This window comes from Peromyscus californicus, unplaced genomic scaffold (assembly GCF_007827085.1).
Source record: "Peromyscus californicus insignis strain IS unplaced genomic scaffold, ASM782708v3 Scaffold_4__1_contigs__length_199733344, whole genome shotgun sequence".
Lineage (NCBI taxonomy): Eukaryota > Metazoa > Chordata > Mammalia > Rodentia > Cricetidae > Peromyscus > Peromyscus californicus.
Window position 1 is genome coordinate 115669175 of NW_026294562.1, and position 19043 is coordinate 115688217.

Sequence of the window (19043 nt, forward strand, 5' to 3'; positions counted from 1 at the left end):
GATGAGACAAAGTACATATTTTGACCTAAAATTTGAGAATAAAAATGTCACTGTAGTCTTGTTGGGAAGTATGTTCTAACGATAAAGGAAAATTTAACGAGTATTTTCAATTTTAAAATGCCTATTCTTGAACTTTTGAAAAGAATTTCTCTCAGGTCTTAACAAAATAATGAAGCACTTTGGAGCAAAGATGCAAAGAAGCAGCCCTGCACTGGAGGCCAAGATTCAGAAGACCTCCACCGCCACCATAGCCTTGCCCTTGGTGCTGTGGTAGACAGGGAGGAAGGTAACCCAGACACTACAGAACACCAGCATGCTGAATGTCAGGAACTTGGCTTCATTGAATGTGTCAGGCAGATTTCTGGCCAAGAAAGCTACAGCGAAACTTCCCATGGCAATGGAGCCCAAGTATCCCAGAACACAATAGAAGGCAATAATTGACCCTTTGTTACAGACAATCAAAATGTGGTCTTTTTCAACATGTATGTCAACATCAACAAATGGTGGGGAAGTTCCCAGCCAGATCCCACATAGAATCAGCTGAATCACAGTGCAAATTGGAATAATGAAGTTAGGTCCCCCTGACACCAGCAGCCACCTCATCCTTCTACCTGGAGTAGTAACCTTGAAGGCCAGTACTGCTGTAATCGTCTTGGCCAAGACAGTAGAAGCAGCCACAGTGAACACCACAGCAAATATAGTCTGCTGCATGAAGCATGTGGCCATATTGGGTTGGCCGATAAAGAGCAAGGAGCAGAGAAAGCAAAAGATAAGGGAGATGAGTAGAACATAGCTGAGAGTTCGGTTGTTGGCCTTGACAGTGGGAGTGTCCTTGTGCTTCAAAAAGACACCAAGTACAAAAGCTGTGAGAATAGGAAAACACAGAGCCAAGCAGGCTAGAGACATTCCCAAAAGGTCTTCATAACCCAGGAATGCCACCACTTTTTTGAGACAGTGATTTCCTTCAAGGTTGGCATAGTGATCATCAGGGCACTTCACACACTGATCCATGTCTGGTACAGGAATAAGTGTATTATCAGGTTTAATATTTCTTAGTATTTTACAGGACATATTATATTAATGCATTAAAAATATTCTTAAACTAGTCTTATTTTTTGAGGTAGACAGAAAGTTAACTTTTTTATTTAAGAATTAATAGCAATAACAAAGTCTAATTTTTTAATGCACAATTTTGAAAATCTGTAGTTTATATTTATCATTTACAGCCATGACATTTTTGTTGTTTGACAGAATTAATTAGCATATATCAGAATATGATTTACACAATAAAACACCTTACTGAGTACAATATAGAAACACATATTTATTTTAACAATTCAGTAATTATATAGGATAAAATCATAAAACCAGGTTATTCCACAGATATTTTTTCGTCTATCAGCTGCAAGGCAAGTACTATATATCATTGTCTTTTTGTAACTGCTTGTGTACTGAAACACAAACAACCCCATATATTGCTTAAAAACTGCATGAAAAATGTCAGGGAAAGCAGAAGTTTCATGAACCATTTACCACCTAAATTCTCTGCATGTTAAGGTTATCATATTTATTATTAGGTTTATTATGTATTTTGGTAATAAACAGGTTCTAACAGTTTACTAATTTTTGTAATTTTGGATCATAATAGAAAAATACTTATTGAGAAAATAACATGAAGGGTATACTTTCCATATTATTAAATTAAATTTATTCATTTATTTTACTTCCAGACCACAGTTTCCCTTCCCTTCTCTATTATCATTTCTTCCCCACAGCTCTCCTCTGCACCCTCAATCAATGTCTCCCCTGTTTCTCTTCAGAAAATGGCATGCCTTCCATGGGTACCAAGGAAGCCTGGCATATCAAGATGGGGTAGGACTAGGCTCTGCCCCTAAGGGCATAAATAAGGTACACAATTAAGGATAGAAGGAAGAGCTCTCCTCCATCCATGTCAGGTAATTTATCAAATCATATTTTCCAACTACATTCAATTGAATGGATCAACACAGCAAACTTGAAAGTAATAATATTATTCTAATTATGAGTCATTCCATTCATGACTGTAAATCCTTACCAATTACTTTTGTTCTCTCATATTTTAATATGTGAAGTGATCCAAACAATTGAACAAAAATATTCATACTTTATTTTTCTAATAATTTTGTAGTTATTTGCTATTAAATATTTTATTTTTATTATTTTAAAATGCACATACACAGTTAGTTACCAAATTTTAAAATACTTGTACATTATTTTTATTGTCTTTTACTCTCTGTTTAATATATGTAAAACATAGTTTTTATCAATTTATTTTCTACTTAATATTCCATGAAACTGTTTTTTTCCATTATTCACTTGGTCCTCTACAAAATAAGTTTAACATTTTAATGGAATTTTTGGTATGTAAACTCTACATGTACTACATGTTATTGATGTTCAAATTATTTAAAACAGTTTACATTCTGGTCTTCAAATTAAAAGAAGAAGCAATTTTATTTTTCTAAGTTAGTGTAATTACTCTCAAAGCCATTAATTTATTTTTTCAGTTACCTATGACATCACTATCAAATGTTCACTGGGTGCCTTGTCACTAAAAAGATATCCCCACCTATTCATTCTGAAAAGTTCACATGCATAATTGTTTTAATATTGAAATATTAAAATAAATGTTTCATTTTGGAATTCTATATGCTGCCTAAATAATCACCTGTGGACTAGTCTGCAAATGAAAATACAACCAACCAACTGACAGCATGATCTACCATAGGACACATGAGAAAATACATGCCCCTTAATCAGGAAGCATCATCTGTGATCATCTACTAGCTATCACAAATCTCATAGAGGCTATGTAAATTATAATGTGCAGCTGCCATGTCTTACGAAAAAGAAATATTTAGATAATTATGAAAGGCTGAATTCCAGGTAAGATAAATGCTACAGTGAAATTTAGTACTCTAAATCAGTTTCCATATGGAACTACTACGTGAACAGGTGCTGGAGTAATGATTCAAAAATGTGTCTCAGAACATGGGTTGTGATGGTACAGAGGTAGAATTGGTGCTCATTGATTGCATGATGAAATTTATCTTTTCAATTCCCAGAAGGTGTCATTGAGATGACAGAAATTAACTAATCTAACGAATCTGTTGGTATGTTGTATATTTACCTGACATATTGGATATTTCATTTTCTGGGCAAGGGGTACAATCAAAACAGCAGACAGCCTTTCCCTGCTGAGGGGATTTTCTGAATCCTGGACTGCAAGGCACACTGCATATTGAGGATGGAACCTGAGAAAATTAACAAATGGAATATAACAAAAAAGTCTTATCTACTTGGTAATAGTGATAGAAATTTAGAAGATAGTACTATTGAAAAACATCCTTTTACAAATATGCAAATAAATTTAAAAGTAACATTTATTTCATATTGTGTTATATATTAAAGATATATTATGATTTATATAATGATAAACTTGTATATACATATATAATATATATATACACACACAACATATTATATATATTGGTTTTTTGAGACAGGGTTTCTCTGTGTAGCTTTGCCCCTCTCCTGCAACTCACTCTGTACATCAGGCTGGCCTCGAACTCAAACAGATCTGCCTACCTCTGCTTCCTGAGTGCTGGGATTAATGGCATGGGCCACCACTGCCCGGCATGTGTGTTTATGTTTAATCTATATTTATATATCTATCATATAAATAGCTACATAGACATATAAATATGTAGCTATGATGTTGGAAGACATTGCTGATGGTAAATGTCAAAGCCTCCCCATGGCCTGGCAGCTTATCTCAATAGCACCATTACATGGGGCTCCCGTCCTCCAGAAAAATTTCCTGCACCTACCTGCCCTTATTTTGGGAATGTACTTGGGCCTGTAGGACTGAAAAGCTGTCTCTAAACCAGATGCTTGTCTCTAAAGTAGATGCTGATCAATCTTTGGCTTGAACTTTGGCACAGATTCCTTCTAGAAGATTTGTGCTAGGAGTTCTGCTATAGGACCCTACTGCCACATATTAAGCCTTGTGATCACATGTGCCACTTAATGCGAATTACCGTTTCTCCCCAGGCTCCCCAGTCTTATGTATTCCCTGTACTTTAGAATAAAAATGAACTGATTCATCGAAGTCTGTCTCCTGAAGAGCTGTCTCTGTTTATGCTCATGGGCCATGTGCAAAGCTTTCTGTCAGAGCTACTGACTTTGCCCTCTCAACCTTGTGGCCAACAAGCCAAGAGGAAAAGAGGACCCCTCACAAATTATGAATATTCATACAACTGAAATAAAATGTGTCCTGAAAGAAAAATCTAGAAATGTGAGCAATAAGTTAGTGACTATATTTGAAAATATTATATCTCAGGAGGGTGCTGAAGGCAACCTTGAGTTTTGGTTACTTATGCTGCTTGTAGAGTTGTTCAAGTAAGTCCAACAAACCTGACTAAAGTCTATGTTCCACTTTATCATCTCTTCAGATACATACAATTGTTGACCATGTAGCAAATGTTTGGAAAACTTTCCTATTTTCACCTTGAGTCCAAGATTAGGCAAAAACTCAATGCTGTAGTGAATGTCATACTCCACATCTTGGTTTACTTTCTGATTCATATTTACTTGGTCTCCAACAGGGTTTATAAATTGTATGTTCTTCAGAAAATGGATCATCTGAAACATTTATTATTTTAGTTTCAAGTATGCCTCACATTAGAAGAAATAATTAGAAGTATAGATTGCCACTAATTTTCATTAATATATCTAGAAAGGTGTCTTAATAACAAATACTCATATAGTAGATGTAAAAATCCACATAGAGATAACAACAAAATTGAGATTTGGAAATACTAGCTTCTCACTGATATTAGTTATTTAACACTAGCCCACCTGAATGATATTCCTGGAGAGTAGAAAGATAATACCCACATTATTTCTTCTAAATGTTACCTAGTAGTAAGCTACGGAATTTAAGTTTTTATTATGTTAAAAAATGTGGAAGAAATACTTGCTCTTATTTAGGATCTATCCACTTAATTGCTCACCAACTTTTTGATCACTTAAAAGGACATTAAGCTTCCTGTTGGCTTTCATGTTTTCATGAGAAAGAACTCCATTTTTATTTCAAATATTAAAAACATGTATATCTGAAAGAAGTATTATGGGAAACACTCTTGGCATAGATCATTTAATAACTATCTGAGTATCAGTGTTGGCTGGATTAAGGCCTATAAACAATCAATTTCCCATGATATTCTTTCTAAGGGTACACAAATTATTGTATAGGATAGAAATGATCCTGAAATTCTTATATAGAACCTACATCATTCATTATGGAATTATATTTATGACATTACATTACATTCATTAGAATACATATTACCTGCCAGGAATCAAATTCCAGTTTTTCCCCAGAATACTTTGGTAATGTATCTGCTTCTTGTAGCAGCATCTCATGGAGTGCATGGGCCACAGCATGCACAGTATTGTATAGGACATAACCAGTAATACTCACAGACACTTCAAAACGGTGCCGGAATAACCAGTGATATCGTTTTTCTATTGAGCAATTCTTAAGGTTCATGGAATTAAATAAAGTCAGAGAACAATTAAAATAAATCCACCATAATTTGTCAGAGGAAACTGGATTGGTAAAAGTGGAATCATGTGCTCTCTCAATAAATTTTTTAAAACCAGATAATTCAGAAACATGAAGTAAAAATATAAAAGTCCCATAGAAGGAATCAAGAAGGAATCTGTCATTATATGTAATCATATCCCACTGTGAAGTAGTGACCCAGATCCTCTGAAGGTTGGCTAGTCTGTAAAATCTAAGGTTAAGTTGCAGATGAGAGTCTTTGTCACCATAAATGACAACAACTTTAGCTGATGATGTTGTGATCTCATTATAATAAATATTTACATTTTTCCGGAATAATATTTTATCTTCCATGACAATATGCACAAACGCTAAGCATGCACTGTTTCTTTGCATCTCTCTTCTCAATTCTGAGAGAAATTCAAGTCCTAGGTCATCATCTGAAATGATTGCTCCAACCCAGTTCCATCTGAAATATACCATCAAAGACACCATGGACAAAGCCAGAGATGTGTCTTTAGGAGCCATCTGGTAGAGATGTGGAAACTGTTCATGGCTGCTCAGGAGAGGATGAAATGGTCCATAGTAAATCTGAATGTCATAGAACAGACAATTAATTGAAGAATGTGGAATACATAGTGATCAGTCTAAAACTAATGTGTTCATCATAAGCTGGAAATATTAGGGCATGTGGATTTTCATCTCATTATTAAATTTTATGTAATTTCTTGTGAATATGTAAAAAAGTACAGATGAGCTAAGTCTGCTACTGATATACTTCAAATTTCTCTTTTTTCTTGGTTCAATGTATGCTAAAGTGTGGGTATGTATCAATCCTTTCTGAGTATATATGCTTTGAATTCTATGCATCAAAATACACATATACGCACTTTTTTTGTTTAATCAGCCTCAGTATGTGAAAAACAGGATGAATTGAGCCAATGCTTCATTGAAACTAACTCACCTATCCTTACCTCTGGTCTATTTGTGATGTACAGGAGTGGTCCAAGCATAGCAGAAGATAACCATATTGGACCTGTAAGTACGATTAAATATCTTCTCTGATTTATACAATAGTAGTTAGGAAGCAGTTCACCTATTTTTGTGCATAAACTATTCATTCTCCAATCATCCAGGAGGTTACATTCAACTTTAACCAACAGAGAAATATTGGGTAGAATATGAGGGTCATTGTTGATATTTTCAAGAGCAAAATAAAGAGACAAAATCAAGTGCATATTCTTATATGTCAACCTGAATAGAGAGGAAAGAAATCATTACAGATTATGGCACAAACACGCTAATATTAAATTAAACTAATAGTTTTTATGTATTTAATGCTTCTTTTTTCCCATTGTTATGATGACCCAAGTCCTGTTACTGTGCTGTATGAGAATATGAGATTTCTGGAATTATGGAAGGATTCTTCAATGTTTAGGAGATGTATATCACTCATGTGGTATGCTTTGCTTTTGAACTTTCTTACAGTTTTATTCCTTTGCGTGTGAACACAGTGAAAAGAAGGTACCAGAAGACATTTAATCTGCTCTTTCCTTTATTGTAGAATTATAGTAAATAACCTAAATTGAAACTAGGTGGATATTATCTTCTACCCAGATTGTGATAGATTTTTACAAAGAAGCAACCATTGACAAGGCTCTGAATTAGTTGGGATTATAAGGAATAGATAATAAAATATATCCATCAGTATCACAACCTCTGAGAATCTTTAAATTTATAAGCAATATAGATAGCATAATTATTTTTACTTTTTCTCTTTATTTTGTGTACTTTTTTACATATTCACAAGAAATTACATAATACCTGTATGCCATTCCATATTGCTCTCTGGACAGCAGTATAGTGTCTCTTCCTCTCTGCCTTTCTTCTTCCTGTCTCTCTCTTCAATTTCCCACCTAGCTATAACATGACTTGACATAGGCCAAACAGCTTCATTTATCAACTAATCAGAGCAACACATATTCACAGCATACAAAAGACATCCCACAGCAAGGGCCCATGTGAAGGGAGCATATTCTTCATAATAAATGGTCATTGTTATAAAAAATAACATATCACTGAAGATTAAAGGGCATCAAATGGAATGTCCTAATCATATTGGTGAACATCTTAACTGTCAGAATAGAGCCTTCATCCCGTAATGATGGAAGCAGATGCAGAGATCCACAGCCAAGTACCAGGCCGAGCTCCAGAGTACACTTGAAGACCAAGAAAAGAGGGATTCCTTGAGTAAGGGCCATCAAAATCATGATGAAGAAACATACAGAGACTACTAGTGGGAACTCATGAACTGCAGATCAATAGCTGTTGATCCTCCACACAACTGGCCTAGGCCCTGTGCATAGGTGAGGCAGTTGTGTAGCTTGATCTGCTTAAAGGACGCCCCTGTTAGTGGGATCATGATCTATCCATGGTGCATGTGTTGGCTTTTTGGAATCCAGTACCTCTGGTGGGACATCTTATACAGCCTTGGTGCAGGGGGAGTGGCTTGGACCTGCCTTAGCTGAATGTACCAGGCTCTGCTGACTCTGCATGGGAGGTCTTACCTTGGAGGAGTTGGGAATGTGGGGTGGGTTAAGGGAGAATGCTGGGGGGTGGGAGGAGAGAGGGGAGGGGGATTTGTGGTTGGTATGTGAAATGAATAATGAATTTCTTACTAAGAAAAAAAAGAAAATCATATACAACAATTAGTTAATAATTTGTCTCATTTTCTTTTTTCCTTAGATTGTTTCAACCATTGTTTCCTCGCATATGTATTCTCTTGCTTTAGGACAATGTCCCATATCTGAGTGCACTAGCCTATTCTGTTGCTCTACAGCTAGTATTCAATTGAATGAATAGTATATTTGCCCTAGAATTTGTGGTTCTAATACTTGAATAATTTTACTCTGAAGTTTTCTATTCTTTTATTTCTTAAACTTTTCTGTTTGATTCAAAAAAAACTAAGTCTGAAATGTTTTTTAGTACTCTGCCATTTTGGATGGATTTTATTGACGTATGGTATTTCCAGATTTAAATTTGGATTCTCTAGTTCAAAAATGAAGTTACTATTGTGCAATATTAATATCTAAAATTACTAAAATCCATTTTTCCAAATAAAGTTTCAGAATTTGTAATTGTTTTTCTTATGGATTCAAGTCATCAATTTCCATGAACTCTTTTTTTTTTTTTTTTTTTTTTTTTTTTTTTGGTTTTTCGAGACAGGGTTTCTCTGTGTAGCTTTGAGCCTTTCCTGGAACTCACTTGGTAGCCCAGGCTGGCCTCGAACTCACAGAGATCCGCCTGGCTCTGCCTCCCGAGTGCTGGGATTAAAGGCATGCGCCAACACTGCCTGGCTTCCATGAACTCTTACTATTCATTCATTTTTATTTAAAGGTTTCTATATTACATCTATGACCAATTAGTAATTTACATACTTTTTAAAAAATCATTTTCCAAGTAACATCACCAGTATCTCCACATTTCCTGTTATGATTGATCACCAGTGCTGAATTTTCTTTTTAATCTATGGACAATCTGAAGTATATCCGAATATTATTTCCCCTTCAATTCACCACATTGCCTTCTGCTCCAAAGCATGGATGTAATAAGGTATTGTCAAACTTGAACACTGTTGGTATTCATGACGAAAATTTTGTTACTGCCATTTGTTTATAAGCTAAATTCCTTTAATGTCAGAATTTTTATTGGTTATTCCTACTGGGGAATCCTCATTTCTTATTTTTTTCCATTCCTCTGTGTTTTTGTAGGTGCCTCTTGCTTTATTCGAAGTCATGAATTTGCTGATTTATGTAAACCCGTTATACATATATAACAGAAATAATCTAGACACAAATCTCATTCACCACAGAAAAAATGTCCAAGTATAGATAAATATAGACCATTAATACAGTCTTGAAAAGTAAGACTCAGTGTTATTTAAGAGTATGACCCATAGTGGATCATTCATTGCCCAGTGGAAGGACTCATGTTCAAAATTAATCAGAAGCACAAATTATAATTAATGGGTTAATAAAAAAGAGTAGTGAAAGAGAGGAACAAATGGCATCACAATGCATTATACCAAACTCTTAACCAACTAATAAAAATTGTACCTAATGCAATTAGCTTCAAATCATGACAGTTTTATACGAGTTCACAATTTTGGAGATTTAACTTTATGTGAATGCAATTCAATTGATATTCTTGGCAACAGTATGCATCCAGGTTGGAAAGAGTGAAGGCCAGAGCATTTACATCATGTCTTGAGTAAACAAGAGAAAATAGTAGAAAATAAATTAGGATTCTACAATTCCAATAGAATTTCTTATCCCCATATCAAGTGTGCCACATATAAACAGTGTTCAAGAATTTTAGTGACCTCAAATCAAATCTATAATAATTCTTAATATATAAAGAAATAAAATACAGTCTCCCAGCCCTAATTGGACCAAGAGAGCCTTCATCCAGTAATAGATGGAAGCAGATGCAGAGATCCACAACCAAGCACCAGACTGAGCTCCAGGAGTGCAGTCGAACAGAGGGAAGAGGGATCATATGAGCAAGGGAGGGTCAAGATCATGATGGGGAAATTTGCAGAGACAACTGAACCAAGCTCAAAAGAGCTCATGAATTTTGGACAGCTGTGGAACCTGCATGGAACCGGACTGGACCCTCTACGTACCAGAGACAGTTATGTAGCTGGGTCTGTTTGAAGGGCCACTGACAGTGTGATCAGGGTCTCTCCCTGGTGAGTGACCTAACGTTCTGGATCCTATTACCTATGGATGGACATCTTGTTCACCCTTGATACAGCAGGGAGAGTTTTGGTTCTGCCTCAGCTGAATATACTGGGCTTAGCTGTTTCCACATGGGAGAACTTACCCTGTTGGAAGAGGGGATGAGAGATAGGGGAGGGAAGGCCAGGATGTGTGTGTGGGGGGAATTAGAGGAGGATTGAGAGGGGGATCTGTGGTTGGTATATAAAATGAATAAAAAAATAAGAAAAAAAGAAATAAAATACATACAGTAAACTACCCTTTCTGTCATCAATCAATCCAATCACAAGTTCTAATGGATAACTGAAGCCACACTGAAAAAAAGCCTCTGATTAGTTACAGACATATTGATTATGTGTGTCATAAATGGAGTTGGAATATGTGAAATCTGATTCATTATATTATACACAATAAATGCTGACTAAACTCTGAAATAACCTAGGCAGACTGGTCAACCAATAATCATTTTTAGTGATTGCATTTTGAAAAATGTGGATGCCAAATATTGGTCTGGTATAATGATTCAATTCAATTAAAGTTTAAAATGAACTCATAGCAAACATTTCATTTTAACACTACACTTTGTCACAATATCAATTACTAATGTTCTACAAAGCCCATAAAAAGAAGCAATGACTAGAATTATCACATATTGATATAAGCTACAGTAAAACATGGAACATGATTACTACAAACGCATGAATAATCACATGAACATTTCTTCTGGGATCCAATACAAATCAAATTCAAATGACATTTACCTAAATCGTAAGCTATCTTTGAAATGAAAGATGTAAAAAAAAAAAAAAAAAAAGAGAGAATGTTAGAGAGTGTTTCATGCAATTTTAGATTGTACAACTGAGGGATAAATACACTGGTTTCAAAGATGATTTAGGAAATTATAAAAGCTAAAAGTTTGAAGTTGCTTATGAACCACAAAGGGCAAAAATGTTTTAAATTAAGTGTGTAAGATATAGGGTTCTCTGACAATATAATATATCATAAAATATTATTAATAATTATTTAGGTAAATGCCTATTTATAACACAAAAAATTTAAAAAAGATAAACATTTGAAATATATATGAATATATATTGTTTGTATAGTTTGTATATATGTGTATATATGTGTGTATTTATACACACACACACACACACACACACACACACACACACACATATATATAATTACCTGTATTATACTTGTGTTTTAGAAAGGCATAGTTTATTCCCTTCACTATAAAATTAGATCTCAATTCAATGTGACAAAGGAACATGTAGGTAACTTTTCTACAAATTTTTTATTTCTACAACATCATTTTCTTTATCAACAATTATATTCTTTTTCATGATAGAACCTTCCCAATACTAGTAAAAAATGATACAACCTATATGCTGTTTTAACATAACATATGAACAGAGATAACACATGTGTAGACACATTCTTCTATGATATTTTATGTGATAATTATATACTTCAAAGTGTATTAGATAATTCAATGCCTTTTTAAATGAATGTTCATTTACATGTAGAAAATCATGGATATAATCAGTATCATTTAGCAACTTCTGTATCTCTGTTGTTTTTATGCCTACATAATCCTTTTCTTGCCTTAACAAACATTCCAGTAATCTTACCTAGAGAGATCACATCACTGAGGAGTGTTTATCCATAAGCTGATGGAATATATGAACCAATAAAAGGGAATTGCAAGTTCTCATCTTTCCTTCAGAGAAGGCAGTTTTCCCTCAACTTCAAGAACTCTAGTGACTGGTAGAGATATAACAAAACTGTGCCTAACTTGAGTGAAGATTTTTTCATTCAAGCTGTACTGAATCTCCTCTAAGATATCTTTTTTAAATTTGTTTGGTATTATGGAATCCTGAGTCATCACTCTCTTGCTTCCTTTCACTGTGAAAATTGCTATGTCAATGTAAAAAATATGTGATGTCACTTAATGTCATTCCTCATTGTTCTTCATTGCTATGACTATGTTTTACACCAAGACCAGTTTTATTGATGTTTTTCATTATTTCCTTAATCTCCTTGAAAATTTCTCTCATCTACACCATGATCCCAAACATAATCCTCTGCTATGAATTTCGTTCTTCCATATGTTATTAATGAATGAATACAACTTTTGTCTCAAATATCAAAACTTCATTGTGGTATTCCTCACAGAGAATACAATGCCCATCTTGTACTATGTTTATTACCAGATATTTACAATGTTACTTGTGACAATTTGCTTAGCATGCTACAGGAGTCATTGCTACAATTATACAAACCAAATGTAGAATCCAGTACACATCACTAATCCATTTTAAATTATGGTCAAAAATGCTAATCTATAGTGTGCTGTACATATTCCCACAATACATACACATACTCTTTATAATTGGGAGAAAAAAAAAGAAAAACAAATGTGGAATAAGTGCCAGAGATTAAAGTTATGAAGCAGGGAATCAAGACATGAAAATATAAAATCAATAGTAAGAAAAGTTACCAAATTTGTGAGTTTAAAAGATTTCTTTCGCCGGGCGGTGGTGGCGCACGCCTTTAATCCCAGCACTCGGGAGGCAGAGCCAGGCGGATCTCTGTGAGTTCGAGGCCAGCCTGGGCTACCAAGTGAGTTCCAGGAAAGGCGCAAAGCTACACAGAGAAACCCTGTCTCAAAAAACCAAAAAAAAAAAAAAAAAAAAAAAGAAAAAAAAAAGATTTCTTTCAAATTGTGGCATCTACTATAGACAACTACTTTCATTCTATCACTTGACAAGGGAAATACAAAGTCAATATTTACAGTGACATACTATAGTTGAGCTTTCCTTTGGGCTGCCATCTCAAAAAAAACTGACACAGAAATTTATTAATTAAAAAAGCTCAGCTTTAACTTAGGCTTGTTTCTAACTGGCTCTTATAACTTAAATAAACCCATTTCTGTTAATTTGCTTTCTGCCTCATGGATTTATAACCATATCTCTGTACTGCCAATCCTGCTTGCTCTGCATCTCCTGAAATCTCTGCCTTCTTCTTTCCAGCATTCTGCCTACCCGAAAATCCTACCTAGACATTTTGGACATTTTGCTTTTTATTAAACCAGAGTGATACATCCTCACATCATACCCTCTTTATCAAGTATAAAAACTGTCTCCTGAAGTTGTATAGATGGCGGTTATACATGAACAACATGGAATTTAAAAGAAAAAAAAACACTACTGACATTGCCATTAAAAAGAAATCTGAGCCGGGCGGTGGTGGCGCACGCCTTTAATCCCAGCACTCGGGAGGCAGAGCCAGGCGGATCTCTGTGAGTTCGAGGCCAGCCTGGGCTACCAAGTGAGTCCCAGGAAAGGCTCAAAGCTACACAGAGAAACCCTGTCTCGAAAAACCAAAAAAAAAAAAAAAAAAAAGAAATCTGACTGTACATGTTCTCAACTGAAACAAAATTTAATGCAAAGAATAGAATTATCACATTGAATGATTTTTATGTTTTTATGCTTGATTTCATCTGCAGGAGTCCTATAGCACAACAGTTTTGAAATGATGACATAAACAACATTTGAATAAAAATGCAGTATTCTTTTAAGAAATGTACCCACGAAGCATTTAAGAAATACTAGAGACCTCTAGTCACAGGAATTGGACATTCCATCATGATGGAAAAAACACTAGCATAACATCTACAGAAAAATTTACTCAGCCTCAAAGAAATGGACTCCTGTCATTTTCTTGGATTATGTTTCGTGGAAACATCGCTTAGTAAAATACAGTGGTATTTTCCAATATAAAGGAAATTTCTCTAGTAGAAATATAGACAGGTTATATCATTCACCTTTCAGCCTAAAAAAAAATAGGACTCTAAAGAGATGAATCAGAGAACCATTAAATCACCTGAAATAGGGTAATAATCAACATAAGAAGTAAATTTTGGTCATGTCCTAGATAGGAAGGTAGGGCAAAACATACAGATAACATGGATATGACATTTTGGCCATACTTGGGCCTTCAAAGTATTTATATTGATGATCAATCAAAAACAAATAAATGAAAGGCACTTACTTCTTATCTAGATTCCTGGTTATATGTTCGTTCTTAATGTGACCATGCTTTGTGTAAGTAGAAAGAAAACAATCAGTGTCTTTATCTTCACCCCAGGTATCTGAATCTTTAAGTCTCAAAAAACACCTGGGACCCATCAAACTGCAGAAAAGGAAGGAGAGCCTCAGGATCAAGAAGAAAAACGTCAAATAGAACATCTTTACAATGTCACCAAGACTGGAACCAAGGCAAAGTGCAATAAGCAGAGTTTCACAGAAAACCTTGTTTCAAATGTGCCTGTGCACACATATGTGTCTCTTTTACTGCTCTAGTAGTTAGAAGTGTAATTTTATTTCCTAATATAATTCTTCTCAGCTTATTTTTCCCTGGAGAGCTCTTAAACATTCTCAGCTTCAGGGTCTGCATCTGAGTTAATGCGCTCAGGTGCAAGAAAATTTCATTAATTTTATTTAAGTAATCATCTTCATTTCCACATTCCTGTGATTCCATCCACATCAGTAGACATGAAGGCCCCAGGCTAGATTCCTCCTGAGATATCTATGCAACCACCCTAATCCACATGATCTCTTTTCTTATCAACATGTGAAATAATTGCAGTACATTGCATTAGAAATTCCAAATGAAGGTTGATATGGAACCTGTTCTAGTCAGAGTTTACTATAGACATACAAGTAATAAATCTATGCATGTTTATGATATGGGATGCTTTATCACTTATTTTGTTTCCTGACATCCACAGAGCATGCAATTTAACACACACACACACACACACACACACACACACACACACACACACACACAAACAAAAACACACACACTGAGTGGCCACAGGCAGCATAAAATCTCCCACAGTTGCACAGATTAGAGAACCAATAATAATCCTGAAACCATAAATTTCAATGAGTATCTCAATATCAATGCAGAAAGTAAAAGCTTTTTTATAGTTCTATTCATGACCTCAGCCTCAGCTCCAATTGATTGATATCTCATGATCATACATTTGTATATCTACAATATTGGGTATTCACATTAGTTATTCTTTGAATAGTCTGCTACCCCTAATTTACTCCATATGTTTGAATGACTTCTATGTGAATAAAATAGTACAAAGCTGGGTTTCATTTTTTCCCCTTATTTGTTTGGTAAGTTGATATTTTACTTTTTATTAACAATAACTCCTTTACTCACAAGATGTATCCTGATATGGTTTCCCCACCATCTCCTCCTCCAATTTCCTTCCTGCAACTCTTGTCACCTGATCTTTCCTGTTTTTGTTTCTCATTAGAAAAAAACAATCTCTAAGGAATTATAATATAAGACAATATAACTTAATAAATTTAAACTGAAACCAGCTCATATCAATTAAATAAAATGTAGAAAAGGAAGAAAAATAGCTCAGTGGAAGGGACATGAATCAGAAGTTCTGTTTTTGTAACACATAAAATCTTAAAAATCTGTCTTATATATACAAAGGAAATGTATCATAAATATATGGAAAACAAATAATAAATATAAAAGACAAAAAGAAAATGACAAACTTTCAAAAATTGTAAAGTCCTGACATGACATTGTGAGACAACGAACTTCCAAGGATGTCATGGAGTTTGGTTTCTGCTTGCCATCTACTGCTGTGCAAGCAGCCAAACCTTAAAAGTAGTTAGTTTGCCTGGTGATATTCCCTTGGAAGTAGTCAATCAATTAGAGATTGCTTTTGGCTTAGGAATGGGGCCTTGCATCTAAATTTTTTTTCAGCTCTAGGTCCCCATTTGGTGGAGACTCAAGTAAAACCCATGCATGCTGTGTCAGTGAGTGCATATGTTCATCAAATAAGTTAAAATATAGATTCTTGATGTTTTAGTGTCCTTCATCCTCTCTTGGTTTTATACTTTCTGATAGGAGGCATTTGATAGAATCAATACATTTAGGACCAAGTGTTTCAATGTTTCTCACTCTCTGCTAATGTCTTGCTTTGGAAGTCTATATGAGTTACAATCTGCTGCAGGAGAAAGTTTCTCTGATGATTGCTGAGAAAGGCATTGGACCCTGAGTAAAGCAGATTGCCATTCAGACTCTTTTTATTAGTATAGATTTTGGAACAGTTGTATTTCACTCTACCCTAGGTCCCTGGGCTATGTAGTCTCAGGTTCTTGGTCGTGCAAGCAGTGTTGAGTATGGTTTCCATCTAGTGGAGTTTTCATCATTCAAATTGGATATTGGTGGGTTCCTACCACATTTGTTCTACCATTGAACTAGCATGCAGTATAGGCAGGATAACAGTGTAGATTAAAGAGGTTGAGGCTGTGTTGTTGTTTATGTTTCACCTTTGATGGTGTGTAGAATACTTTCCTGTAGTAAAGATTCTAGGATATCAAAGTGAATGTTCCTTGTAGATACCAGCTTTACATCTACATTTTCAGCAAGTTGTATAGGTGTTGTCGTCAGCAATGGGACTTTGCAATCAGTGTGTGAAGAACACCACTTGAGGACACAGTGGCTTGTTTTGGGTTTGCTATGGTACCTCATTGTTTAATGCTTCAATTAAATGTAACCTGATCCTGGGACTGGAAGCTTCATTAGTGAACAAATTATGTCCATTTGGGGCTCTATCTCCCTTATTATTGGCTGATTTCATTTAGATCAACTTCATGGATGTTTTTATTTTAGGAAGCTCCTATTCCCATACTCTGCCCCCTTTTGCCATTTGATATTCCCATTCCAGCCCCTTCCCCACTCATCTATACCTATCTATTCTCTATCCATTTCTTAGGAAAATATATCTGGCCTTCCTAGTCCCTTATTTTGGACTTGGCCTCTCTATGTCTGTGGATTCTAGCTTGCTTGTCATTGACTCAAAAACTAATATCTACATATAAGCCAATACATACCATATTTATCTATTGTATCTGGGCTACCTACTGAAATTGTGTACCTATGAATTTTATAATGTTTTTATTTAAATGGCTGAGTAATAGTACATTGTATAAATGTACTACATTTTATTTATCCAAGTATTTGTTGAGAGCCATCTAGGTTTTATATATATATATATATATATATATACACACACACACACACACACACACACACACACACACACACACACACACACATATATATATATATATATATATATATATATATATATATATATATATAAATTTGTATACACCAAGTTGGGACTCTTTCCCTCCCATTATCGGGTAATTTTATTTAGGTCATCTTTTTGTATATATACATATTATAGGAAGCACTTATTTTAGTAGATTTCTATATAACATTCAAATGACTTCAATATAGTTGTCTGTGTACTCCCTTCCCAATCCCACACTCTGCTCCCCACTGCCATTGGTCTTCCCATTCTTGCCCACCTCCATTCATGCAATCCATCTTTTCTATTTCCATTTACTAGGAAAGTGTATCAATTTTTCCTAATCCCTTATTCTACACTTAGCCTTCCTACATTCATGGATTCTAGGTTGATTATCTTTGACTCAAAAGACCAAAAGAGTGATAAATTATGATTCATTTGGCTTCTTCTACATACAGCTATCCTGTTTGATTGGCATCATTTATTAAAGTTGCTGTCTATTTTCCAGCATGTATTTCTGGCATCTTTATCAAAAATCAGGTGTCTGTAACTGTGTGTGTATTTATGTCTGGATTTTCATTTGATTTCATTTATCAGTTATATACAAATTTGGCATGTTTTTATTTCTATAGTTTTGTAGTCTGTTTTGAGATTAAGGCATGGTGATAACTCCAGCTGTTCCTTTATTATTCAGATTTTATCTATTCTGAGTTTTTGAGATTCCATATGACGCTGAGAATTGTTCTTTCAAGATCAGTGAATAATGTGGTGGAATTTTGATGGGGAGTGGAATTAATCTGTATAACTATTTTGATAAGATGGCCATTTAAACTATATTAATCCGATCATACCGCAAGAATATGAGAATGTTCCACTTTCTCATATCTTTTTTCATGTTTCTTTCTTTATATACTTGGAGTTTTTGCCATACAAATATTTCACTTTATTGTTTCTTGTTTCATATATATATATATATATATATATATATATATATATATAAAACAGATCATTTGCCATTTTTATATAGGAGAGCTGTTGATTCTTTTGTGTTAATTTTAATCCAGCTATTCTGCTGAAATCATTTATCAATTGTAGGGGTTTCCACTTGGTTCATTTTCAATCATTACTGTATTCTAACTTACCATCTTCAAAAAAAGATACCTTGGCTTCCTCTTTTTCAGTATGTATTCCTTTGATTTTCTTCAGATGTCTCACTGTTCTTGCTAAGATTTCAAGTACTATAGTGAACTGTACAATCCTGTCTTGTTCCTTTCTTCATGGAATTATTTTAGTTCTTCCATTTAAGGTAAGTTTGACTATGGTTTTACTATAAACGGCCTTAGTCATTTTGAGATATATACCTTGTGCACCTAATAACTCTAGTGCTTGTGTCAAGAAAGAGTCTTGGATTTTTGTCAAAGTACTACATTTAATATGATGATCATGTATTTTTCTCTTTCATTATGTTTTTATGGTGGATTACATTTATGTTTATTTATGTCGAGCCTCC

The 19043-nt window shown here is 34.5% G+C and overlaps 1 protein-coding gene across 1 annotated transcript; it reads right to left on the minus strand.

Annotated features, from left to right (window-relative positions):
• Positions 1-225: 225 nt before the first annotated feature.
• On the minus strand, positions 226-14582 carry LOC128094739 (vomeronasal type-2 receptor 116-like). The gene is made up of 6 exons (XM_052713251.1): positions 14446-14582; positions 6583-6862; positions 5393-6199; positions 4456-4683; positions 3170-3293; positions 226-1013 (listed from the first exon to the last, which is right to left on the minus strand). Exons 1-6 carry the CDS (start codon positions 14580-14582, stop codon positions 226-228), a joined length of 2364 nt encoding a protein of 787 aa, XP_052569211.1.
• Between the last annotated feature and the right edge of the window lie 4461 nt (positions 14583-19043).

Coding starts and splice junctions, on each gene's coding strand:
- LOC128094739 (XM_052713251.1), bottom strand. CDS start 14,582: ATGGGTCCCAGGTGTTTTTTGAGACTTAAAGATTCAGATACCTGGGGT. Junction 6,200..6,582: donor ACATCACAAATAGACCAGAG/GTAAGGATAGGT, acceptor TATGACATTCAG/ATTTACTATGGACCATTTCA. Junction 3,294..4,455: donor GGAACATAGACTTTAGTCAG/GTTTGTTGGACT, acceptor TAATTTTCTCAG/GTTCCATCCTCAATATGCAG.